We start from the raw sequence: 26,245 nt of genomic DNA on the forward strand, positions 1-26,245 counted from the left end.
CAGGTAAAGACACCAAGAGGACTGACTGTTACAACTACAGTGTGTTTAGGCTTGTTAGGTAGAGACAGGCCGGGTGTCGTCTGTCTGCTCTTCAGGTTGAGCACAGAGACACTCCGAAGTGCAGCTCCTGAGGCTGAGTGACCCTGACAGGAGCAGCAGAAGACCGTGAGAGGCAGTTAGCACTTTTGTCCCAGGCACCATTCCCCTTCCTCCCCACCGCTTCCTATGAATCTAATGTGTTATGGCTTGGCAGACTGTGAGAGACGAGTATCAGGAACGAATTCAGTTAGTAGTTAGATAAAAGTGCCTATGGTAACAGCCCAGTCGCAAGGACAAAATGTTGACAATTAATGTTTCTGCTAACCGCTGATGCGTTCACGCCATACTGACATTTTTAAAAAACACTTCATATCACGTTTAAGTTACAAGTTCATAACCTGAATTTCATATGAACATGTAAAAGTGAAGAAAGCAAGCAAACACAGTTTGAAGCTACGTTTCAACATTTGTAAGTATGTAACCAGTGGCCACGGGACGTTTTCCAGCCTGTTTGTAGCAACAAACTCTCGCTAATATTCTACGCAGAGTATGCTGGCGTGTGTGTGTGCATATAATGTGTTTATGTGAGTGTGGTGGAACTGAAAAGGAGCCAACTGCAGCTGCAGGAGGCAGCATGATGCAGTGGAAAAAATCTTTATTAACATCAAATAGAAGTGCATGAGAGAGAGCGGTAACATGCTCCACATAGAGCAGGTCAACACCCGTGTGGCAGGAAATGCACTTTGAATATATATTCTGTGATAACCAATCAGAAGCATTAGAATGTGTGAGCCCCTTGACCACGTCACCACCTTCACTCTCTGAAATACAAACAAACTTCCTTATAAAGTCAGTGTGAAGATGATCGTGTTCTGCGTTACACTGCTTCTCCTTCATCAAGGACGTAAGTGCTGTCGAATCATGACCATTATATTTTCTCACTCAAGTATCTTAATGCAAACTAGATGTAGAGTATGGTGGTTATTGTGATTATCTTTTATCTTATTTATCTTTGTTAACATTATACTCTGATTGTCATTTACTGATTAATCTATTGTACATTTCAATTTCTTTTAGATTCTCTGGTTCCAGTGACCACAGTTAAACTTGGTGAACCTGTGACCTTCACATGTGTTCTGCCTTTCGATGAGTTGAGCAGTAAACCTCTTTACTGGTTCAAGCAGAGTGTCGGAGATGATCTGAAATTAATTGTAACATTTAGGAAACATATAAACCCTGTGTACAGACCAGAGTTTTCTGACTCTAGACTGGATCTGAGAGTAGAAAAGTATATTAGTAATCTGACCATTTTGAGAACAATTGAAAAAGACGAGGGAACGTATCACTGTGCAGTCATAGAGTGGACTGAGATTTTCTGGAGTGGAACTTATTTGTCATTAAAAGGTAAATATGTGATCTGTTTTTTACAATATTTTGGAGTCATTTTAACCACTTTCAGCTCCATTATGATAAAGTTCTTTACCTTAACGGAAACATCACACAGGAAACACTCAGAGGACATCGAACTACACTGTTGTTCAGCAGCCAACAGCCTCTGATCCAGTCCGTCCAGGAGACTTGAAGACTCTCCAGTGTTCAGTCCTCTCTGACTCTGAGACTAAAACATGTCCAGGAGATTACAGTGTGTTCTGGTTCAGAGTCGGATCAGATAAATCTCATCCAAACATCCTCTACACTGATGGAAACAGACGTGATGAATGTGAAGACAGATCTGACACTCAGAAAAGCTGCGTTCATCACTTCTCTAAGAACATCAACTCCTCTGATGCTGGAACTTACTACTGTGCTGTGGCCACATGTGGAGAGATACTGTTTGGAAATGGAGCTAAAGTTGAAATCGGTATGATTCTGTGTTCAATACTGGTATTCATAACATTTTTATAACATCATGAGTGGTAAGTTTTTCTCTTTGTTGTCTAGAGCGAAGAATGAGTCCTGAATTAATTGCTCTGGTGATGGCAATAATCTTCTTGGTCATTTCTGTGATTGGAAATATTGTTTTCATCTGTCGCCGAACTTCAAGATCAATATGTGAACAATATAAAGGTGAGCGTTGTTGACTGAATCATCAATTTTAGTGCTTCGATTGAATGACTTTAAATGTTCATATGATGTAGATGATTGAAATGTGTTGAATCAGTGGAGGATCATTATGTAAAAATCAGACATAGAACAAAATGTTCTGGTTTTTTATTGAATGGCAGGAATAGAAGGCAAACATTCACAAGCAAGACATGACAACTCGAGCCAACCAGTACGTGATATTGTAAGTACTGTTATTTTATTAACATGATTCCCAGCAGCTGTGCATAAAAACATGACTATACTGTGTAAAGAGCCATTTATCTGCTGCACAGGTGGAAGGTGGAGATGATCTGAACTATGCTGCGTTGCACTTAACTGGACGGAAAGCTTCAAGAGGACGTAAGAAGAAAGAGTTGAAGACTGAAGAAAGTGTGTATTCTCAAGTTAGAAGCTGAATGTGAAAGTGTGTCAATGAAACCATGTGAATCATTGGTTTACAGTACTGGCTGATTGACAGTGTAAATAATTAACGTTGTGGCTTCCCTTCAAACTATAATGAGAATGAGGTTTTTCATGATAAAAGCTAAAACCATCCTGCAGCACATGCTCTTTATAGGTCATGTTTGTATATCGATCATTGCATTATATATGTGTTTGTGTTTACTTGCCCTAGCTGACTCAAGTCAAGAAATAATACACACAAACTTTAACAGAGCTATTAAAGTCTATAACTTTTTCCTACATATCTGTCAAACAATTCAATTTCTGCCTTTATTGTATTAACTGAAATAATGTGTTGTCTGTATTTGAAATCTGAGTATTGAAATAAATTGATCAAAAGCTTTGTGAATGTTAAATGTTGATGTTCAACAGGCCTGGTTACAGCAGAAAACATAACGTCAGAACAAATATAGCAAGTGTGGCCACAGGTCTCACAGATCTTCTCCAATGTTGCTCAGCAAGAAAACACAGTGCATGAAAACATAAAGAGGGAATATGTATATAATATTATACATTATACATAATATTTATAAAACCACACAACCAAAACAAACATGACGTAGCAACATTGAGGAATAATCTAACCCTGACACTTAGCACACACACACGCACACACACATGCACCACACACACACACACACACACACACACACACACACACACACACACACACACACACATACATGCACACACACGATATAATGGATCCCATTCATGTGCTTGCAAGACCTACCCTACTCTGCCACTGATTGGTTGGCATTGTTTGTTACGTTCTCTGTTCCTGTCTTAAACTGTTAACTCACACAGTACCTCTGGACCGTCCTTGAACAGTGGAGGCAGCCTAAGACATTACTTATCACCCACCCACAATGCTTTACTGAGTTCCCTCCCAAGACAGCTTAACAACCATTCACACCATGGCTCACGTAGCCTTAGCAACCAACATGAAGGGCTGAGCCATTAATTGACAAGTGGCCCTCTGACTCTGAAACTCAGAGCTCACATGTGTCAGTAATGACTCTGTAAGGACACTCCCACACAGTTTAAAGGCCTGTAGCTCCCTTCAAGTTAGTTAGAACTGAAGAAGCCTCTTCTATGAGAGATGAAACGTCTTCAAGAACCTGAGAGAAGTCCAGTTGCCTACGATACAGCACTTAGATTTACCATGACCTTGGTGACAGAGAACCTTCATCAGCAGTACCTCTGGTAATGTCTGCTTTAGGTGGTTTATAAACTGTAGTTTTACAGGTAAACACACCAACCTCTTCAGGTTCTCTTTCTGTTTTGTGCTGCTCCTGTCTGGATTATAAATGTTCTGGGGCTGCTCTTCAGAAGGTCTCTGAGCTTGTTAGGTCGAGTTGACAGGTAGAGTTGACAGGTGGGCTGCCCTGCCGCTGCTCCACTACCCGGCCTGTCTGCTCTACCTAACGAGCCTAGAGACACTGCAGCTGTGAATGCCAGTCGTTGTGGTGTGTTTACCAGGGCAACTACGGCTCACACTCTGTCGATCCACTGTTTGCTGTTCACTTTACAAACCGTCCCCCCCAAAAAACGAAGGATTTGTTAAAGCAAACAGCCAGTGGCTGAGCTGCTGTAGTGTATTGTGAGCCGTGGTTCCCCCGACGGTAAAGACACAACCAGGGCTGGCTCACGCACCTGCAGTGTCTCTGGGCTTGTTAGGTAGAGACAGGCCAGGTGGCGTCTGTCTGCTCTTCCGGTCGAGGGCAGAGACACTCTGAAGTGCAGCTCCTGAGGATGAGTGATTCTGGCAGGAGCAGCAGAGGACCAGATGAAGGCTTAAGAGTCAATGTGTTTACCTTCTGAAAACAGACATTATCAGAGCTACTGAACAGATTGAGTCAAGCATAGAGAACCCAACTAACAAGGCCAACTAATCAGAGACATAGTCAGGCAAGTCTTATGATATGTTATTTTAGCCACCATATAAATCTATATATCAGGAGCCTGTGCCACAAAGCTTTTAGCCTATAAGTGATTTTACTATTAATGGGTCTCGAGGCAGGTGACCGCTTTCATCAGAGAGGAGTATCAGCAAAGAAGTGGTTGAGTAGTAATTGAGTAACGGCCCAGACACCAGGACAAAGAGTTGACAGTTAATGTTTCTGCTAACCACTGACACATTCACACCATATTGACATTTCTAAAAAAAACCATGTCATATCACTTTCACATTACATTTTTACAGTATGACCTGACTTTCATATGAGGAGGGGGAAGTGATGAAAGTGGAGTTACAGAAAGCTGCAAAGTCAGTGAGCGCAGTTTGAAACTGCATTTCAACGTTTGTGAGTGTGAAACCAGTGACCACCAGAAGATTTCCAGCCTGTTGAAGCAACAAGTGCCGAAACTGTGACAATAGAGCCGTCTCCACTGCTGCCCCCACCCTCTTAACAAAGCTGGGTGTCTCCAGCTACTCCAGCCGACAAACTCTCGCTAGAGTTCTCAATGGGCCTGAAAATTACAACCCGACCCGACCCGGCCCCGCGGGTTTTTAAGCCCGAATCCGACACAGCCCGACACACGAGCATGAATTGTCTGCCCGAACCCGACCCCCCACGCGCCTGCATTGTTTTCCTCAAGGGTGAATTCACCTGTGGCAAGTTTACTTTTAGCCAATTCCATCTTCCCCAGTCAGGCTATAGGCATGAGTACATCACGCAGCGGCGTCAGGTCGGCGTCTGCCCCTCCCCGTGAAGCAGGTCAGAAATGTGTTTCATGAAATGTGTTTTATAAAAAAGTAAGCCCGAGGCCCAACCCGACCCGGCTCATTTGTGTTTTTTTTTGGCCCGAACCTCTGGGTCCAGTTGGGTTTGTCGGGCCGGCCCGACCCATTGAGAACTCTAACTCTCACTAATATGTCTGCTAATAGGATGTTGGTGTGTGTGTGTGTTTATGTGAGTGCTGTGGTGGTGAGGGGACAACCACAGCATGCAGTGGAAAAAAAAGCTTTATTAACATCAAATAGAGAGTGCAAGAGAGAAAGCGGTAACATGCTCCACATAGAGCAGGACAACACCCGTGTGGCAGGAAATGTACTTTGAATATATATTCTGTGATAACCAATCAGAAGCATTAGATGGTCTGAGCGTCTTGAATACGTCAGCACCTTCACACTCTTAAATACAAACAAGCTTCCTCATAAAGTCAGTGTGAAGATGATCGTGTTCTGCGTTACACTGCTTCTCCTTCATCAAGGATGTAAGTGCTGTCGAATCATGACGTTTATTTTTCCTATTTAAGTATCTTAATGCAAACTAGATGTAGAGTATGGTGGTTAGTGTGATCATCTTTTATCTTATTCATCTTTGTTAACATTATACTCTAATTGTCATCTACTGATTAATCTATTGTACATTTTAATTTCTTTTAGATGCTCTGGTTCCAGTGACAACAGTCCAACTTGGTGAACCTGTGACCTTCACATGTGTTGTGCCTTCTGATGAGTTTCGCCGTGATATTCACTGGTACAAGCAGAGTGTCGGAGATGATCTGAAATTAATCTCGGCAATTAAGAATAATGCAAAACCTGTGTACGGATCGGAGTTTCCTGACTCTAGATTGGAACTGAAAGTTGAGCAGAAAATTTGTAAATTGACCATTTTTAGCACAACTAAAGAAGATGAGGGAATGTATCACTGTGCAGTCATTTACTTGAATAAGAATTTTTGGAATGGAACCTATTTGTCATTAAAAGGTAATTATGTGATCTGTTTTTTGCAATGATTTGGAGTCACTTTAACCACTTTCAGCTTCATTGTGTTAATGTTCTTTATCTTAACTGAAACATCTCACAGGAAACACTCAGAGGACATCGAACTACAGTGTTGTTCAGCAGCCGACAACCTCTGATCCAGTCCGTCCAGGAGACTTGAAGACTCTCCAGTGTTCAGTCCTCTCTGACTCTGAGACTAAAACATGTCCAGGAGATCACAGTGTGTTCTGGTTCAGAGTCGGATCAGATAAATCTCATCCAAACATCCTCTACACTGATGGAAACAGACGTGATGAATGTGAAGACAGATCTGACACTCAGAAAAGCTGCGTTCATCACTTCTCTAAGAACATCAACTCCTCTGATGCTGGAACTTACTACTGTGCTGTGGCCACATGTGGAGAGATACTGTTTGGAAATGGAGATAAAGTGGAAATCGGTATGATTCTGAATTCAATACTGGTATTCATAACATTTTTATAACATCATGAGTGGTAAGTTTTTCTCTTTGTTGTCTAGAGGGAAGACTGAGTCCTGAATTAATTGCTCTGGTGATGGCAATAATCTTCTTGGTCATTTCTCTGATTGGAAATATTGTTTTCATCTGTCGCCGAACTTCAAGATCAATATGTGAACAAGTTAAAGGTGAGCGTTGTTGACTAATCATCAATTTTAGTGCTTCAATTGAATTACTTTAAACGTTCATATAATGTAGATGATTGAAATGTGTTGAATCAGTGGAGGATCATTATGTAAAAATCAGACATAGAACAAAATGTTCTGGTTTTTATTTAATGGCAGGAATAGAAGGCAAACATTCACAAGCAAGAAATGACAACTTGAGCCAACCAGTACGTGATATTGTAAGTACTGTTATTTTATTAACATAATTCCCAGCAGCTCTGCATAAAAACATGACTATACTGTAAAAGAGCCATTTATCTGCTGCACAGATGGAAGGTGGAGATGATCTGAACTATGCTGCGTTGCACTTAACTGGACGGAAAGCTTCAAGAGGACGTAAGAAGAAAGAGTTGAAGACTGAAGAATGTGTGTATTCTCAAGTTAGATGCTGAATGTGAAAGTGTGTCCATGAAATCATCTGAATCGTTGGTTTACAGTACTGGCTGATTGACAGTGTAAATAAATAACGTTGTGGCTTCCCTTCAAACTATAATGAGAATGAGGTGTTTCATGATAAAAGCTAAAACCATCCTGCAGCACATGCTTTTTATAGGTCATGTTTGTATATCGATCATTGCATTATATATGTGTTTGTGTTTACTTGCCCTAGCTGACTCAAGTCAAGAAATAATACACACAAACTTTAAGAGAGCTGTTAAAGTCTATAACTTTTTTCTTACATATCTGTCAAACAATCCAATTTCTGCCTTTATTGTATTAACTGAAATAATGTGTTGTCTGTATTTGAAATGTGAGTATTGAAATAAATTCAAAAGCTTTGTGAGTGTTAAATGTTGATGTTCAACAGGCCTGGTTACAGCAGAAAACATAACGTCAGACCAAAAATAGAGAGTGTGGCCACAGATCACAGGTAGAGGCAGCTCTAGTCTGGGAGAGCAAAACTTCAATCCACATGAAATCAGAAATTGACATTGTTCCAATCATATTAGTTTTAGTGGAACAATGGATTTAAAAAAAGGCTTCAGCAGTGTGATTTGTCAAACTAAGGATGTAGCTTCCAAAGTCGGAGCCTTTATGAAAATGCGACTTTGTGTTACTATTTCTCCAATGTTGCTCAGCAAGAAAACAAAGTGCATGAAAACATAAAGAGAGAATATATATACATAATATTATACATTATACATAATATTTATAAAACCACACAACCAAAACAAACATGAAGTAGCAACATTGAGGAATAATCTAACCCTGAAACTTAGCACACACACACACACACACATACACACCACACACACACACACACACACACACACACACACACACACACACACACACACGATATAATGGAACCCACTCGTGTTCTTGCAAGACCTACCCTACTCTGCCTCTGATTGTATGGAATTGTTTGTTACGTTCTCTGTTCTTGTCTTAAACTGTAACTCACACAGTACCTCTGGAGCATCTTTGAACATAGGAGGCGGCCTAAGACATTACTAATCACCCACCCACAATGCTTTACTGAGTCCCCCCCCAGACAGCAACCATCGACACCATGGCTCACCTAGCCATAGCAACCTACATAAAGGCCGGTTGAATCAACTACCCACAAGTAGGCCAAACAACTCTGAAACTCAGAGCTCACGTGTCATTAATGACTCTGTAAGGACACTCCCACACAGTTTATTTATTTATTTATTTTTTGTACTTTATTTTTATAGAGAGAACATAAACAACATACAACATACAAAAAGACATAGAACAGTTGGTCAGCTACACATTCATTACACATTCACATTCAGATATCATACTAATGGGACTACAAGTCAGTTCATAATGGCCCGGTGAGCATCTCTTGTGGTCACAAACACAATCCATTTTTCCCAGTAATGCAGATACTTATCCATCCTAAGACTTAGCGAATAGGTAATCCACTCCCACACAGTTTAAAAGCCTGCAGCTCCCTTCAAGTTAGTTAGAACTGAAGAAGCCTCTTCTATAAGAGATGAAACGTCCTCAAGAAGCTCAGAGAAGTCCAGTTGCCTACGATCCAGCACTTAGATTTACCATGACCTTGGTGACAGAGAACCTTCATCAGCAGTACCTCTGGTAATGTCTGCTTTAGGTGGTTTATAAACTGTAGTTTTACAGGTAAACACACCAACCTCTTCAGGTTCTCTTTCTGTCTTGTGCTGCTTCTGTCTGGATTAGTCATGCTCTGGAGCCGCTCTTCAGAAGGTCTCTGAGCTTGTTAGGTCGAGTTGACAGGTGGGCTGCCTTGCCGCTACTCCACTACCTGGCCTGTCTGCTCTACTTAACAAGCCCAGAGACACTGCAGCTGTGAATGCTTGTCGTTGTGGTGTGTTTACCAGGGCAACTACGGCTCACACTCTGTTGATCCACTGTTTGCTGTTCACTTTACAAACCGTCCCCCCAAAAACTAAGGATTTGTTAAAGCAAACTGCCAGTGGCAGAGCTGCTGTAGTGTATTGTGAGCTGTGGTTCCCCCGATGGTAAGGACACAACCAGGGCTGGCTCTCGCAGCTGCAGTGTCTCTGGGCTTGTTAGGTAGAGACAGGCCAGGTGGCGTCTGTCTGCTCTTCAGGTCGAGTGCAGAGACACTCTGAAGTGCAGCTCCTGAGGATGAGTGACCCTGACAGGAGCAGCAGAGGACTGGGAGAAAGACTAAAGAGTCAATGTGTTTATCCGCAAAACTACAGCTTATAACCTTCTGAAAACAGAAATTATCAGAGCTACTGAACAGATTGAGTCAAACATAGAGAACCCAACTAACAAGGCCAACTAATCAGAGACATAGTCGGGCAAGTCTTATCATATGTTCTTTTAGCCACCATATAAATCTATATATCAGGAGCCTGTGCCACAAAGCTTTTAGCGTATAAATGATTTTACTATTAGTGGGTCTCGAGTAGAGATGCACCGATCAGGATTTTTGGGGCCGATCACCGATCACCGATCACCAAAAGCAGTATCTGCCAATCCCGATATTGCCGATCACCGATAACAGCGTCAAATCCATACATTTTTCTATATTGTTGTCTTGTGTAACTTTCATATATTTAATTAATGATTCTTCTTACACAACATTGACATTGTATTATTAAGTATACAAATTATGAGATGAGAAAGTATCATGAATTGACCACCGTTTTATTGCAGGCTGAGGTAATGTGCAATATTTTACACTCTAGAGACTCTTAGAGACAACTTGGACTCAGCTTACATAGAGAAACTGTAGCTTACTAGTGGGAATGCAGTCAGGGTGGGAATTTCCTCATTTTAGGGGCAAGTCCATTTGGCCTTCAGTTTTTTTCCAGGGGCACCAAGGCCACATGACAGGGCACAAAGGCCACTGGGTAAAATGTGTTGATTTACCTTTCAGACTGATACCATAACATCCTAATTTATAATAAGACATGGATTGTGTATTAAAACATTTTTAATACCAAAATCAAGTTAAAGTTACATTAGAAAGTAGTTTTTGTTAAGTAGGGTTAGGGTGAGGTGGGTTTTGTGACACCACACTGAATATTAGTGTTACTGAATATTTCTCCCAATAGAAATTCCCCAAAATTATGGCAAAGCACATTTTTTCCAAACAAAAAATTGTAGAATAACCAACAGGAGACCACTGATGTGTGGAGTGATTTTGGTGACACTACACTCTGAATAATACTGAAGTTATTGAATATATTTTGTAGTATCTCTTTTCAGTGTTGCACTTTGTAGACGGTCCCTGCACCCTCGTCTCACAGCTGGCTGATCATACAGACCAGAGTTAATGTCCAGACGCTCGTTTTGATTAACATACGGTTGTAGCTCGTTGTCTACCTTACTACGGTAGGAAAGAGCCGTCGTTTGTGTTTTAACAAGGTTGCACTTATGAGTTATTGATCCGGGAAGTTCGAATCTGTGAATATATTTCCAACTTTACCGGACTAAATCCTACCACATAAGTCAGTTACGTATCATATTAAACCGGATGCGCTCGCTCGCTGTGCTGTAAGTTTCGTTCTTCTGTTTTGAGACGCTGCTGCTGTTTGAGAGGCTTTCACGTGAGATCATCGTGATGATGAGACTCCACCTGGGCGAACCACGGACTCACTGAAGTTACTGTGAGTGACTACTGTGCACTCAGGTGGCTGTAATTAAAGGCAAGCTCGCTAAGTTGACCGGGCCAGGGGCACAGAGGACACTGTGGCGCGGGGCAACGGCGACCATGAAATTCCCTCCCTGCACGCAGTTAATGCACTGTCTTTATATCGGCCTGATGTGATCTATTTTGAGAACTCCAATCAAAACCGATAGGGGCATTATCGGCCGATTGCGATCGGTTGCCGATCGATCGGTGCATCTCTAGTCTCGAGGCAGGTGACCGCTTTCATCAGAGACGAGTATCAGCAAAGAAGTGGTTGAGTATTGGTTGAGTAACAGCCCAGACACCAGGACTAAAAGTTGACAGTTAATGTTTCTGCAACCACTGATACATTCACAACATATTGACATTTCTAAAAAAAACCATGTCATATCACTTTAACATTAAATTTTTACAGTATGACCTGACTTTCATATCAGGAGGGGGAAGTGATGAAAGTGGAGTTACAGAAAGCTGCAAAGTCAGTGAGCGCAGTTTGAAACTGCATTTCAACATTTGTGAGTGTGAAACCAGTGACCACCAGAAGATTTCCAGCCTGTTGAAGCAACAAGTGCCGAAACTGTGACAATAGAGCCGTCTCCACTGCTGCCCCCACCCTCTTAACAAAGCTGGGTGTCTTCAGCAACTCCAGCCGACAAACTCTCGCTAGAGTTCTCAACGGGCCTGAAAATTACAACCCGACCCAACCCGGCCCCGCGGGTTTTTAAGCCCGAATCCGACACAGCCCGACACACGAGCATGAATTGTCTGCCCAAACCCGGCCCGAACCCGACCCCCCACGCGCCTGCATTGTTTTCCTCAAGGTGGAATTCTCCGTGGCAAGTTTACTTTTAGCCAATTCCATCTTCCCCAGTCAGGCTATAGGTGTGAGTACATCACGCAGGGGCGTCAGGTCGGCGTCTGCCCCTCCCCATGAAGCAGGTCAGAAATGTGTTTTATGAAAGTAAGCACGAGGCCCGACCCTACCCGGCACATTTGCGTTTTTTTTTGGCCCGAACCTGTGGGTCCAGTTGGGTTTGTCGGGCCGGCCCGACCCATTGAGAACTCTAACTCTCACTAATATGTCCACTGATAGGATGTTGGTGTGTGTGTGTGTGTGTGTGTGTGTGTGTGTGTGTGTATGTGAGTGTTGTGGTGGTGAAGGGACTACGGAAGAGGATTAGGGCCACACATGAATTTTTTTTGTAGTTCTGACTTTAAAGTCAGAATTCTGAGAAAAAAGTCAGAATTCTGAGATTAAAGTCAGAATTCTGACTTTTTTCTCAGAATTCTGAGATTAAAGTCAGAATTCTGACTTTAAAGTCAGAATTCTGAGAAAAAAGTCAGAATTCTGAGATTAAAGTCAGAATTCTGACTTTAAAGTCAGAATTCTGAGAATAAAGTCAGAAGTCTGCACATGTAAAATCTCAGAATTCTGACTTTTTTCTCAGAATTCTGACTTTGAAGTCAGAACTACAAAAAAAATTCACATGTGGCCCTAATCCTCTTCCGTAAGGGACAACCACAGCATGCAGTGGAAAAAAAGCTTTATTAACATCAAATAGAGACTGCATGAGAGAAAGCGGTAACATGCTTCACATAAAGCAGGACATCACCCGTGTGGCAGGAAATGTACTTTGTATGTATATTCTGTGATAACCAATCAGAAGCATTAGATTGTCTGAGCGTCTTGACCACGTCACCACGTTCACTCTCTGAAATACAAACACGCTTCCTCATAGAGTCAGTATGAAGATGATCGTGTTCTGCGTTACACTGCTTCTCCTTCATCAAGGATGTAAGTGCTGTCGAATCATGACCATTATATTTTCTCATTTAAGTGTCTTAATGCAAACTAGATGTAGAGTATGGTGGTTAGTATGATTTTTCAACATTACACTCGAATTGTCATTTACTGATTAATCTATTGTACATTTAAATGTCTTCTAGATGCTCTGGTTCCAGTGACCACAGTTCAACTTGGTGAACCTGTGACCTTCACATGTGTTCTGCCTTCTGATGAGTCTCGCTGTGATATTCACTGGTACAAGCAGAGTGTCGGAGATGATCTGAAATTAATCGTGGCAATTAAGAATAAATATAAACCTGTGTACGGATCAGAGTTTCCTGACTCTAGATTGGATCTGAAAGTTGATCAGAAAATGTGTAAATTGACCATTTTTAGCACAACTGAAGAAGACGAGGGAATGTATCACTGTGCAGTCTTTTACCGGAATAAGAATTTTTGGAGTGGAACCTATTTGTCATTAAAAGGTAATTATGTGATCTGTTTTCTGCAATGATTTGGAGACACTTTAACCACTTTCAGCTTCATTATGTTAACTTTCTTTACTTTAACTGAAATATCACAGGAAACACTCAGAGGACATCAAACTACAGTGTTGTTCAGCAGCCGACAGCCTCTGATCCAGTCCGTCCAGGAGACTTGAAGACTCTGCAGTGTTCAGTCCTCTCTGACTCTGAGACTAAAACATATCCAGGAGATCACAGTGTGTTCTGGTTCAGAGTCGGATCAGATAAATCTCATCCGAACATCCTCTACACTGATGGAAACAGACGTGATGAATGTGAAGACAGATCTGACACTCAGAAAAGCTGCGTTCATCACTTCTCTAAGAACATTAGCTCCTCTGATGCTGGAACTTACTACTGTGCTGTGGCCACATGTGGAGAGATACTGTTTGGAAATGGAGCCAAAGTGGAAACTGGTATGATTTTGAATTCAGCACTGGAAGTCATATTTAAAGCATGTTAATGACATAATTATGAAAACATTAATTTCTTTGTTGTTTCGAGAAAATAGGGAGTCCTGAATTAATTGCTCTGGTGATGGCAATAATCTTCTTGGTCATTTCTGTGATTGGAAATTTTGTTTTAATCTGTCGCCGAACTTCAAGATCAATATGTGAACAAGGTAAAGGTGAGTGTTGTTGACTGAATCATCAATTGTATGACTTGAAAAGTTTATATAATGTCGGAAGAGTACCATCACACAGGAACAGATGAACATCAACCTCACGTTCTCGGATAAAATAATACATATCAGTAAATATGTTATTTTGCACATTATTAATTAATGTATCATCAAACGTGCAGAACAACATAAGTCACCAAATTGTTGTCCTTGTACATTAAATCTTAATAATGAAAGACTTTCAACTGTATTTATTTTCAATATTGACTGAAATTATTTGAATCAGCGGAGGACATTTAAGTAAAAATCAGATTTAGAACAAAATGTTCTTGTTTTTATTGAACATCAGGAATAGAAGACAAACCTTCACAAGCAAGACATGACAACTCGAGCCAACCAGTACGTGATATTGTAAGTACTGCTATTATATTAATATAATTCCCAGCAGCTGTGCATAAAAACATGACTATACTGTCTAAAGAGCCATTTATCTGCTGCACAGGTGGAAGGTGGAGATGATCTGAACTATGCTGCGTTGCCTTTAACTGGACGGAAAGCTTCAAGAGGACGTAAGAAGAAAGAGTTGAAGACCGAAGAATGTGTGTATTCTCAAGTTAGATGCTGAATGTGAAAGTGTGTCCATGAAATCATGTGAATCGTTGGTTTACAGTACTGGCTGATTGACAGGTTAAATAATTAATGTTGTGGCTTCCCTTCAAACTATGAGAATAAGGTGTTTCATGATAAAAGCCACAACCATCCTGCAGCACATGCTCTTTATATTTCATGCTTGAATATCGATCATTGCATTATATGATGTGTTTGTGTTTACTTGCCCTAGCTGACTTAAGTCAAGAAATAATACAATCTTTAACACCGTTATTAAAGTCTATAACTTTTCATCACATAACTTTCAAACAATTTGATTTCTGCTGTCACTGTATTTGTTGAAATAACAGATTGCTTGTATTTGAAATCTGAGGATTGAAATAAATTTGATCAAAAGCTTTGTGAATGTTAAATGTTGATGTTGAACAGGCCTGGTTACAGCAGAAAACATAACGTCAGACCAAATGTAGCAAGTGCAGCCACAGATCACAGGTAGAGGCAAATCTGGTCTCGGAGAGCAGAACTTAAATCCACATGAAAACAGAACTTGAGAACTGTCTATGCAATGAAATGGGAGGCTGTATAATTGGTCGTCTCAGGTTTTACTGGTTGCAGTGGATATTGTTCCAATCATGTTGGCTTTAGTGGAACAATGGATTTCAGAGAAAGGCTTCAGCAGTGTGATTGGTCAAACTAAGGAGGCAGATTCCAAAGTCAGAGCTCTTTGAAAATTCAACTTTGTGTTACTATTTCTCCAGTGTGGCTCAGCAAGAAACCATAGTGCAAAAAACATAAAGAGGGATTATATATACATAATATTATACATTAAACATAATATATATAACACCACACAACCAAAGCAAATGTGAAGCAGCAACATAGATGAACTTTCTTAACTGATCTGTGATTTTGCAAAAAACATACTTACTAACATGCTCACAATCATCATGTGCGTCATTATCAAATCCAATTCCCAAATCAATGAAGCTCTATCCCACTTCCTAATTGCTACCTTGCACCCAGGTACATTTACACACACACACACACACACACACGCACACACACGCACGCACCCACACCCACACACACACACACACACACACACACACTCAGTACCTCTGGACTGTCCTTGAACAGAGGACGTGGCCTACAACAAGAATAAAAAAAGAACAAACAAAACACAAGCCATTAATACCTGACAGCCACTGAACATACAGTTAGGAAAAAATCACACATCACTTATGCTGACAGGGATTTTTTTGTGGACTTTGTAGTTCACTGGTCAAAAGGGATGGAATCCAAGTTGAGAGACCTGGTAGCCTGCTGTACAACCAGAGACAGGGAGGGAGCTCAGTGGGCCAGGATACATTTACTGGTGAATCAGACGACAAACGAGACAAGAATTAGCTATCTAACATGCTATTTCCTAACTGCATGTTCAGTGGCTGTCTGGTGATTATGGGCTGTGCTTGTGTTTTTCTCACAGTTGTGTGAAACAAACAGCCAGCGGCAGAGCCGCTGCAGCGTGCTGTGAGTTGTAGTTGCCCTGCAGCTAAAGACATCATGAGGACTCCAGTGTTGCAACTGCAGTGTGTTTGGGCTTGTTAGGTAGAGACAGGCCAGGTGGCGTCTGTCTACTCTTCAGGTCGAACACAGAGACACTCTGAAGTGCAGCTCCTGAGGATGAGTGACTCTGGCAGGAGCAGGAGAGAACCAGGAGAAAGGCTGAAGAGTCAATGTCTTTACCCGCAAAACTACAGCTTATAACCTTCTGAAAACAGACATAACCAGAACTACTGAACAGTTTGAGTCAAGCATAGTGAGCACAACTAACAAGGCCAACCAATCAGAGACGTAGTTGGGCAGGTCTTGCGATATGTACTTTTAGCCACCAAAACATCTATATATCAGGGATCTGTGCCACAAAGCTATTAGCCTTTAAATTAGTCATCATATAATTTCTGTACTTTTAGCTTTTTAATATCTGTAAATATGTGGTCTGTATGAAATTACATAAGGCAGTTTTTACAGCCTGTTTACAGCAAGCGGATTTTGTAGAGACAAACTCTCGCTCATATGTTTCTTAAGAGTATGCTGGTGTGCGTGTGTGAGTATTATGTGTTTATGTGAGTGTGGTGGTGGTGAAAAGGAGACATCTGTAGCTGCAGGAAGCCGTGTGATGCAGTGGAAAAAAGGACAGGGACACAGGGCAACACGTGTGTGGGAGGAAATGTACTTTGATGGTGTATTCTGTGATAACCAATCAGAAGCATTAAATGGTCTGATGTATCATGATCACGTCACCACCTTCAAACTTTTAAATACAAACATGCTTCCTCATAAAGTCAGTGTGAAGATGATCGTGTTCTGCGTTACACTGCTTCTCCTTCATCAAGGATGTAAGTGCTGTTGAATCAAGATGATTATATTTTCTCATTTAAGTATCTTAATGCAAACTAGATGTAGAGTATGGTGGTTAGTGTGATTATCTTTTATCTTTGTTAACATTATACTCTAATTGTCATTTACTGATTCATCTATTGTACATTCTAATTTCTTTTAGATGCTCTGGTTCCAGTGACCACAGTTCAACTTGGTGAACCTGTGACCTTCACATGTGTTCTGCCTTTAGACGAGTTGGGCAGTGAACGTCTTCACTGGTACAAGCAGAGTGTCGGAGATGATCTGAAATTAATCGTAACATTTAGGAAACACACAAACCCTGTGTTCGGACCAGAGTTTTCTGCCTCTAGATTGGATCTGAAAGTTGAGAAGAATATTAGTAAGCTGACCATTTTGAGAACAACTGAAGAAGACGAGGGAATGTATCACTGTGCAGTCATAGACTGGAATGACACTTTCTGGAATGGAACCTATTTGTCATTAAAAGGTAAATATGTGATCTGTTTTTTTGCAATGTTTTAGAGTCACTTTAACCACTTTCAGCTTCATTATGTTAATGTTCGTTAACTGAAACATCACACAGGAAACACTCAGAGGACATCGAACTACACTGTTGTTCAGCAGCCGACAGCCTCTGATCCAGTCCGTCCAGGAGACTTGAAGACTCTGCAGTGTTCAGTCCTCTCTGACTCTGAGACTAAAACATGTCCAGGAGATCACAGTGTGTTCTGGTTCAGAGTCGGATCAGATAAATCTCATCCAAACATCCTCTACACTGATGGAAACAGACGTGATGAATGTGAAGACAGATCTGACACTCAGAAAAGCTGCGTTCATCACTTCTCTAAGAACATCAGCTCCTCTGATGCTGGAACTTACTACTGTGCTGTGGCCACATGTGGAGAGATACTGTTTGGAAATGGAGACAAACTGGAAATCGGTATGATTCTGTATGTAATACTGGTATTCTTAACATTTACATAACATCATGAGTGGTAAGTTTTTCTCTTTGTTGTCTAGAGCGAAGAATGAGTCCTGAATTAATTGCTCTGGTGATGGCAATAATCTGCTTGGTCATTTCACTGATTGGAAATATTGTTTTCATCTGTCGCCGAACTTCAAGATCAATATGTGAACAAGTTAAAGGTGAGTGTTATAGACAGAATCGTGAATTTTGGTAATCCAATTGAATGACTTTAAAAGTTCATATAATGTAGATAATTTGAATTAGTTGAATTTGTGGAGGATCATTATGTAAAAATTCAGATTTAGAACAGAATGTTCTTGTTTTTATTGAACATAAGGAATAGAAGGCATACCTTCACAAGCAAGACATGAAAACTCGAGCCAACCAGTACGTGATATTGTAAGTACTGTTATTTAATTAATTAATATAATTCCCAGCGGCTCTGCATAAAAACACGACTATACTGTGTAAAGAGCCATTTATCTGCTGCACAGGTGGAAGGTGGAGATGATCTGAACTATGCTGCGTTGCACTTAACTGGACGGAAAGCTACAAGAGGACGTAAGAAGAAAGAGTTGAAGACTGAAGAAAGTGTGTATTCTCAAGTTAGAAGCTGAATGTGAAAGTGTGTCCATCAAACCATGTGAATCATTGGTTTACAGTACTGGCTGATTGACCGGTTAAGCAATTAATGTTGTGGCTTCCCTTCAAACTATAATGAGAATGAGGTGTTTCATGATAAAAGCTGCAGCACATGCAGTTTATACTTCATGCTTGTATATCGATCACTGCATCATATTATGTGTTTGCATTTAGTTTCCCAACTGACTTACGTCAAGAAATAATACACACAAACTTTAACAGAGCTACTAAAGTGTATAACTTTTTCTTGATATATCTTCCAAACAATTCAATTTCTGTTTTCACTGTATAAGTTGAAAGAATGTATTGTCTGTATTTGAAATCTGAGGAATAAAACACATTGATCAAAAGTTTTGTGAGTGTTAAATGTTGATGGTCAACAGGCCTGGTTACAGAAGAAAACGCATCATCAGCATTATGAGGAAGTCTGGCCACAGATCACAGTTAGAGAAAAATCTAGTCTGGGAGAGCAAAACTTAAATCCACATGAAAACAGAAATTGATATTGCTTGAATCACATTAGCTTCAGTGGAACAATGGATTGAAAATGGAATGAAAATTTAACTTTGTGTTACTTTTTCTCCAATGTTGCTCAGCAAGAAAACACAGTGCATGAAAACATAAAGAGGGAATATGTATATAATATTATACATGATACATAATATATATAAAACCACGCAACCAAAACAAATGTGAAGCAGCAACATAGAGGACCTTTCAGTTTGAACTGATCTGTGGTTTTGCAAAAAACATACTTAGCTAACAATTATTATGTGCTTCATTATCAAATCCAATTCCCAAATCAATGAAACACTATACCACGTTCTAACTGCTACCTTGCACCCAGGTAGATTTAAACATAGCACACACACACACACACACACACACACACACACACACACAAAACTCAGAGCTCACACGTGTCCTTAGCGACTCTGTAAGGACACTCCCACACAGAGGTTAAAAGCCTGCAACTCCCTTCAAGTTAGTTAGAACTGAAGAAGCCTCTTGGTTGAGAGGTGAAACATCTTCAAGAACCTGAGAGAAGTCCAGTTGTCTTTCATACAGCACTTAGATTTACCATGACCTGAAGTATCGAGGACCTCCATCAGCAGTACCTCTGGAAATGTCTGCTTTAGATGGTATATAAACTGTAGTTTTACAGGTAAACACACCGACCTCTTCAGTTTCTCTTTCTGTCTTGTGCTGCTCCTGTCTGGATTATTCATCCTCTGGAGTTGCTCTTCAGAGGGTCTCTGAGCTTGTCAGGTAGAGTTGACAGGTGGGCTGCCCTGCCGCTGCTCCACTACCTGGCCTGTCTGCTCTACCTAACGAGCCCAGAGACACTGCAGCTGTGACAGCCAGTCGTTGTGGTGTGTTTACCAGGGCAACTACGGCTGACACTCTGCTGATTCACTGCTGGAAAATAAACCAGAAAATAAATAAAAAAAACGCAAACAATTAACACCAGACAGCCACTGAAAATAGAGCTAGGAAATTTATAACACATCACCTATGCTGACAGAGATTTTTTGTGGACGATAGAGCTGACAGACACTCTTCATCTGGAAAAGATCAGATACTCCATAAAAAACTGAGCTGAACATTTTGAAAAGATCTGTTGACCACTGCTTTCCTTCCTGGAAAAGGAGCGGGCCTCGTGACCTTCTGAATTGGTCTTAGCGCTCTGGGGTGAGATTGGCTGAGGGGGGTGGTGAGGGTGAAGTGGGGCGTCCGGGGAATCATTTTGCTGGGTTTTGTATGTTTGTTTTTTTCCGAGGGGATCATGTCCTGGATATTGAACTGTGTGGTTTTCTGTATTGGACCTCTGTTTTTTTTCTTTTTTCTTTTGGAAAATCAATAAAAATATTTGAAACAGAGATTTTTTGTGGACCTTGTAGTTTACTGGTCAAAAGGGCTGGAAACCAAGTTGGGAGACCTGGTAGTCTGCTGTACAACCAGAGACAGGGAGGGAGCTCAGTGGGTCAGGATACATTTACTGGTATAAACAGAAGACAAAAGAGACAAGAATTAGCTCTCTAACATGCTATTTCCTAAGTGCATGTCCAGTGGCTGTCTGGTGATAATGGGCTGTGCTTGTGTTTTCCTTACAGTTTGCTGACAGCCAGCGGTAGAACTGCTGCAGCGTACTGTGAGCTGTAGGTGCCCTTTATGTAAAGACACCATAAGGACTCGAGGTCACAACTGCAGTATCTCTAGGCTTGTTAGGTAGAGACAGGCCGGGTGGCGTCTGTCTGCTCTTCAGGTCGAGCGCAGAGACACTCTGAAGTGCAACTCCTGAGGATGAGTGACCCTGACAGGAGCAGCAGAGGACTGGGAGAAAGGCTAAAGAGTCGATATGTTTATGCGTAAAACTACAGCTTATAACCTTCTGAAAACAGACATTACCAGAGCTACTGAACAGTTTGAGTCAAGCATAATGAACACAACTAACAAGGCCAACCAATCAGAGACATAGTCGGGCAGGTCTTACGATATATACTTTTAGCCACCATAAATCTATATATCAGGAGCCTGTGCCACAAAGCTTTTAGTCTATAAGTGTTGTTGCTATTAGTGGGTCTCGAGGCAGGTGACCGCTTTCATCAGAGATGAGTATCAGCAAAGAAGTGGTTGAGTAGTGGTTGAGTAACAGCCCAGTCACCAGGACTAAAAGTTGACAGTTAATGTTTCTGCTAACCACTGATACATTCACACCATATTGACATTTCTAAAAAAAACCATGTCATATCACTTTCACATTACAATTTTACAGTATGACCTGACTTTCATATCAGGAGGGGGAAGTGATGAAAGTGGAGTTACAGAAAGCTGCAAAGTCAGTGAGCGCAGTTTGAAACTGCATTTCAACATTTGTGAGTGTGAAACCAGTGACCACCAGAAGAATTCCAGTCCATTGAAGCAACAAGTGCCGAAACTGTGACGATAGAGCCGTCTCCACTGCTGCCCCCACCTTCTTAACAAAGCTGGGCGTCTTCAGCATCTTAAGCTGACAAACTCTCGCTAATATGTCCACTAATAGTGTGTTGGTGTGTGTGTGTGTGTGTGTGTGTGTATTATGTGTTTATGTGAGTGTTGTGGTTGTGAAGAGGGGCAACCGCAGAATGCAGTGGAAAAAAAAGCTTTATTAACATCAGATAGAGAGTGCATGAGAGAGAGAGGTAACATGCTCCACATAGAGCAGGTCAACACCCGTGTGGCAGGAAATGCACTTTGTATATATATTCTATGATAACCAATCAGAAGCATTAGATTGTCTGAGCCCGTTGACCACGTCACCACCTTCACACTCTCAAATACAAACAAGCTTCCTCATAAAGTCAGTGTAAAGATGATCGTGTTCTGCGTTACACTGCTTCTCCTTCATCAAGGATGTAAGTGCTGTCCAATCATGACCATTATATTTTCTGGTTTAAGTATCTTAATGCAAACTAGATGTAGAATATGGTGGTTAGTCTAATTATCGTTTATCTTCTTTATCTTTGTTAACATTATACTCTAATTTTTATTTACTGAATAATCTATTGTACATTTTAATTTATTTTAGATGCTCCGGTTCCAGTGACCACAGTTCAACTTGGTGAACCTGTGACCTTCACATGTGTTTTGCCTTTAGATGAGTTGGGCGGTAAACCTCTTTACTGGTACAAGCAGAGTTTCGGAGATGATCTGAAATTAATTGTAACATTTGGGAAAAATATAAACCCTGTGTTCGGACCAGAGTTTTCTGAATCTAGATTGGATCTGAAAGTTGAGAAGAATAATAGTAATCTGACCATTTTGAGAACAACTGAAGAAGATGAGGGAATGTATCACTGTGCAGGCATAGACTGGAAAAAGCATATTTGGAGTGGAACCTATTTGGCATTGAAAGGTAAATATGTGATCTGTTTTTTTTTTTTTTTTACAATGTTTTGGAGTCACTTTAACCACTTTCAGCTTCATTGTGTTAATGTTCTTTACCTATACTGAAACATCACACAGGAAACACTCAGAGGACATCGAACTACACTGTTGTTCAGCAGCCGACAGCCTCTGATCCAGTCCGTCCAGGAGACTTGAAGACTCTGCAGTGTTCAGTCCTCTCTGACTCTGAGACTAAAACATGTTCAGAAGATCACAGTGTGTTCTGGTTCAGAGTCGGATCAGATAAATCTCATCCAAACATCCTCTACACTGATGGAAACAGACGTGATGAATGTGAAGACAGATCTGACACTCAGAAAAGCTGCGTTCATCACTTCTCTAAGAACATCAGCTCCTCTGATGCTGGAACTTACTACTGTGCTGTGGCCACATGTGGAGAGATACTGTTTGGAAATGGAGATAAAGTGGAAATCGGTATGATTCTGAATTTAATACTGGTATTCTTAACATTTTCATAACATCATGAGTGGTAAGTTTTTCTCTTTGTTTTTTAGAGCGAAGAATGAGTCCTGAATTAATTGCTCTGGTGATGGCAATAATCTGCTTGATAATTTCTCTGATTGGAAATATTGTTTTCATTTGTCGCCGAACTTCAAGATCAATATGTGAACAAGTCAAAAGTGAGTGTTGTTAACTGAATCATCAATTTTAGTGCTTCGATTGAATGACTTTAAATGTTCATATAATGTAGATGATTGAAATGTGTTGAATCAGTGGAGGATCATTATGTAAAAATCAGACATAGAACAAAATGTTCTTGTTTTTTATTGAATGGCAGGAATAGAAGGCAAACATTCACAAGCAAGACATGACAACTCGAGCCAACCAGTACGTGATATTGTAAGTACTGTTATTTTATTAACATAATTCCCAGCAGCTCTGCATAAAAACATGAATATACTGTCTAAAGAGCCATTTATCTGCTGCACAGGTGGAAGGTGGAGATGATCTGAACTATGCTGCGTTGCATTTAACTGGACGGAAAGCTTCAAGAGGACGTAAGAAGAAAGAGTTGAAGACTGAAGAAAGTGTGTATTCTCAAGTTAGATGCTGAATGTGAAAGTGTGTCCATGAAATCATGTGAATCATTGGTTTACAGTACTGGCTGATTGACAGTGTAAATAAATAACATCGTAAATTCTCTTCAAACTATAATGAGAATGAGGTGTTTTATGATAAAAGCCACAATCATCCTGCAGCACATGCTCTTTATATTTCATGCTTGTATATCGATCATTGCATTATATTATGTGTTTGCGTTTACTTGAACTAGCTGACTTAAATCAAGAAACAATACTCACAAACTTTAACAGAGCTATTAAAGTCTATAATTTTTTTTTTTTTTGACATATCTTTCAAACAATTCACTTCCTGCTTTTATTGTATTAGTTGAAATAACATATTGCCTGTATTTGAAATCTGACTACTGAAATAAATTGATCAAAAGCCTTGTGAGTTTTAAATGTTGATGTTCAACAGGCCTGGTTACAGTCGGAAACATAACGTCAGACCAAATATAGGAAGTGCAGCCACGGATCACAGGTAGAGGCAAATCTAGTCTCGGAGAGCAGAATTTAAATCCATACGAAAACAGAATTTGATATTGTTCCAATCCACTTATTATTGAGTGGAACAATGGATTTAAAAGAAAGGCTTCAGCAGTGTAATTAGTCAAACTAAGGATGTAGCTTTCAAAGTTAAAGCCTTCGTGAAAATTCAACTTTGTGTTACTATTTCTTGAATGTGGTTCAGCAAGAAAACACAGTGCATGAAAAGATAAAGAGGTAATGTTTATTCATAATGTCATACATATATCATACAACGCAACCAAAACAAACCTCAAGTAGCAACATAAAGGAATTTTCAGTTTAACTGATATGTGGTTTTGTAAAGAAACATAATTAAGTAAAATTTATTATGTGATTCAGTATCATTTCTGATTCTCAAATCAATGAAACTCTGTACAACGTTCCCACTGCTTCTTTATACACAGGTAGATTTACACATAGCACACACACACACACACACACCCACACACACACACCCACACACACACCCACACACACGCACACACATACACACATAATTTAACGGATCCCACTCATGTTATTGCAAGAGATATCCTACTCTGCCTCTGATTGGTTGGAATTGTTTGTTACGTTCTCTGCTCTTGACTTAAACTGTTTACTCAAAAACTACCTCTGGATCATCCTTGAACAGAGGAGGTGACCTACAACATTACTTATCACCCACCTACAATGCTGTACTGAGTTCTCTCCCGAGACAGCTTAACAACCATTCACACCTGGGCTCACCTAGCTGGTGAGAATGAAGGCCGGTTGGATCAACGACCCACAAGTGGGCCAAACGACTCTGAAACTCAGAGCTCACACGTGTCCTTAGCGACTCTGTAAGGACACTCCCACACAGAGGTTAAAAGCCTGCAACTCCCTTCAAGTTAGTTAGAACTGAAGAAGCCTCTTGGTTGAGAGGTGAAACATCTTCAAGAAACTGAAACAAGTCCAGTTGCCTACGATACAGCACTTAGATTTACCATGACCTGAAGTATCGAGGACCTCCATCAGCAGTACCTATATAAATGTCTGCTTTAGGTGGTATATAAACTGTAGTTTTACAGGTAAACACACCGACCTCTTTAGCTTCTCTCTCTGTCTTCTGCTGCTCCTGTCTGGATTATTCATCCTCTTAAGCCACTCTTCAGAAGGTCTCTGAGCTTGTTAGATGGAGTTGACAGGTAGAGTTGACAGGTGGGCTGCCCTGCCGCTGCTCAGCTACCTGGCCTGTCTGCTTTACCTAACGGGCCCAGAGACACTGCAGCTGTGAAAGCCAGTCGTTGTGGTGTGTTTACCAGGGCAACTGAGGCCCATCCTCTGCTGATCCACTGCTGACTGTATGTTATCAAAACCACCCACAAAAACAAACAAAACACAAGCCAGTAACACCTGACAGTCACCTAACATACAGCTATGAAATAATAACAGGTCAGTTACGATGACAGTGATTTTCGTGGACATTGTAGATTACTAGACAGAAGGGATGGAGTTGAGAGACCTGGTAGTCTGCTGTACAACCAGAGACAGGGAGGGAGCTCAGTGGGCCTGGATACATTTACTGGTATAAACAGGCGACAAAAGATAAAAGAATTAGCTATCTAACATGCTATTTCCTAAGTGCATGTTCAGTGGCTGTCTGGTGATAATGGGTTGTGCTCGTGTTGTCCTCGCAGTTGTGTAAAACGGACAGCCAGCAGTAGAGCTGCTGCAGCGTGCTGTGAGCTGTAGTTCCCCCGAAGGTAAAGACACGACCAGGGTTGGCTGTCGCAACTGCAGCGTGTTTGGGCTTGTTAGGTAGAGACAGGCCGGGTGGCGTCTGTCTGCTCTTCAGGCCGAGCACAGAGACACTCTGAAGTGCAGCTCCTGAGGATGAGTGACCCTGACAGGAGCAGCAGAGAACCAGAAGAAAGGCTGAAGAGTCGATGTGTTTACACGCAGAACTACAGCTTATAACCATCTGAAAACAGACATTACCAGAACTACTGAACAGTTTGAGTCAAGCATAGTGAACACAACTAACAAGGCCAACCAATCAGAGACATAGTTGGGC

The 26,245-nt window shown here is 40.9% G+C and overlaps 4 protein-coding genes and 1 long non-coding RNA gene across 5 annotated transcripts; all 5 read left to right on the top strand.

Annotated features, from left to right (window-relative positions):
* Nucleotides 1–900: 900 nt before the first annotated feature.
* LOC115568665 (immunoglobulin superfamily member 3-like) lies at nucleotides 901–2,929 on the top strand. Its single transcript, XM_030396169.1, has 6 exons — nucleotides 901–943; nucleotides 1,117–1,443; nucleotides 1,544–1,900; nucleotides 1,981–2,106; nucleotides 2,265–2,326; nucleotides 2,418–2,929. Exons 1-6 carry the CDS (start codon nucleotides 901–903, stop codon nucleotides 2,538–2,540), a joined length of 1,038 nt encoding a protein of 345 aa, XP_030252029.1. The 3' UTR covers nucleotides 2,541–2,929.
* Nucleotides 2,930–5,759: 2,830 nt separating this feature from the next.
* Nucleotides 5,760–13,893, top strand: LOC115568666 (uncharacterized). Its single transcript, XM_030396170.1, has 3 exons — nucleotides 5,760–5,805; nucleotides 5,978–6,301; nucleotides 13,490–13,893. The coding sequence occupies exons 1-3, from the start codon at nucleotides 5,763–5,765 to the stop codon at nucleotides 13,891–13,893; spliced, it is 771 nt and encodes a 256-aa protein (XP_030252030.1). The 5' UTR covers nucleotides 5,760–5,762.
* Nucleotides 13,894–13,951: 58 nt separating this feature from the next.
* LOC115568738 (uncharacterized) lies at nucleotides 13,952–14,964 on the top strand. Its single transcript, XR_003981435.1, has 3 exons — nucleotides 13,952–14,058; nucleotides 14,402–14,463; nucleotides 14,555–14,964. It is a non-coding gene; the product is annotated as an uncharacterized LOC115568738 (long non-coding RNA).
* Nucleotides 14,965–17,017: 2,053 nt separating this feature from the next.
* Nucleotides 17,018–19,023, top strand: LOC115568726 (immunoglobulin superfamily member 3-like). Its single transcript, XM_030396286.1, has 6 exons — nucleotides 17,018–17,060; nucleotides 17,225–17,551; nucleotides 17,648–18,004; nucleotides 18,085–18,210; nucleotides 18,369–18,430; nucleotides 18,526–19,023. The coding sequence occupies exons 1-6, from the start codon at nucleotides 17,018–17,020 to the stop codon at nucleotides 18,646–18,648; spliced, it is 1,038 nt and encodes a 345-aa protein (XP_030252146.1). The 3' UTR covers nucleotides 18,649–19,023.
* Nucleotides 19,024–22,025: 3,002 nt separating this feature from the next.
* Nucleotides 22,026–24,033, top strand: LOC115568724 (uncharacterized). The gene is made up of 6 exons (XM_030396284.1): nucleotides 22,026–22,068; nucleotides 22,242–22,568; nucleotides 22,679–23,035; nucleotides 23,116–23,241; nucleotides 23,400–23,461; nucleotides 23,553–24,033. Exons 1-6 carry the CDS (start codon nucleotides 22,026–22,028, stop codon nucleotides 23,673–23,675), a joined length of 1,038 nt encoding a protein of 345 aa, XP_030252144.1. The 3' UTR covers nucleotides 23,676–24,033.
* The last annotated feature ends 2,212 nt before the right edge of the window (nucleotides 24,034–26,245 follow it).

The sequence above is a fragment of the Sparus aurata genome, chromosome 18 (assembly GCF_900880675.1).
Source record: "Sparus aurata chromosome 18, fSpaAur1.1, whole genome shotgun sequence".
NCBI classification, from domain to species: Eukaryota; Metazoa; Chordata; class Actinopteri; order Spariformes; family Sparidae; genus Sparus; species Sparus aurata.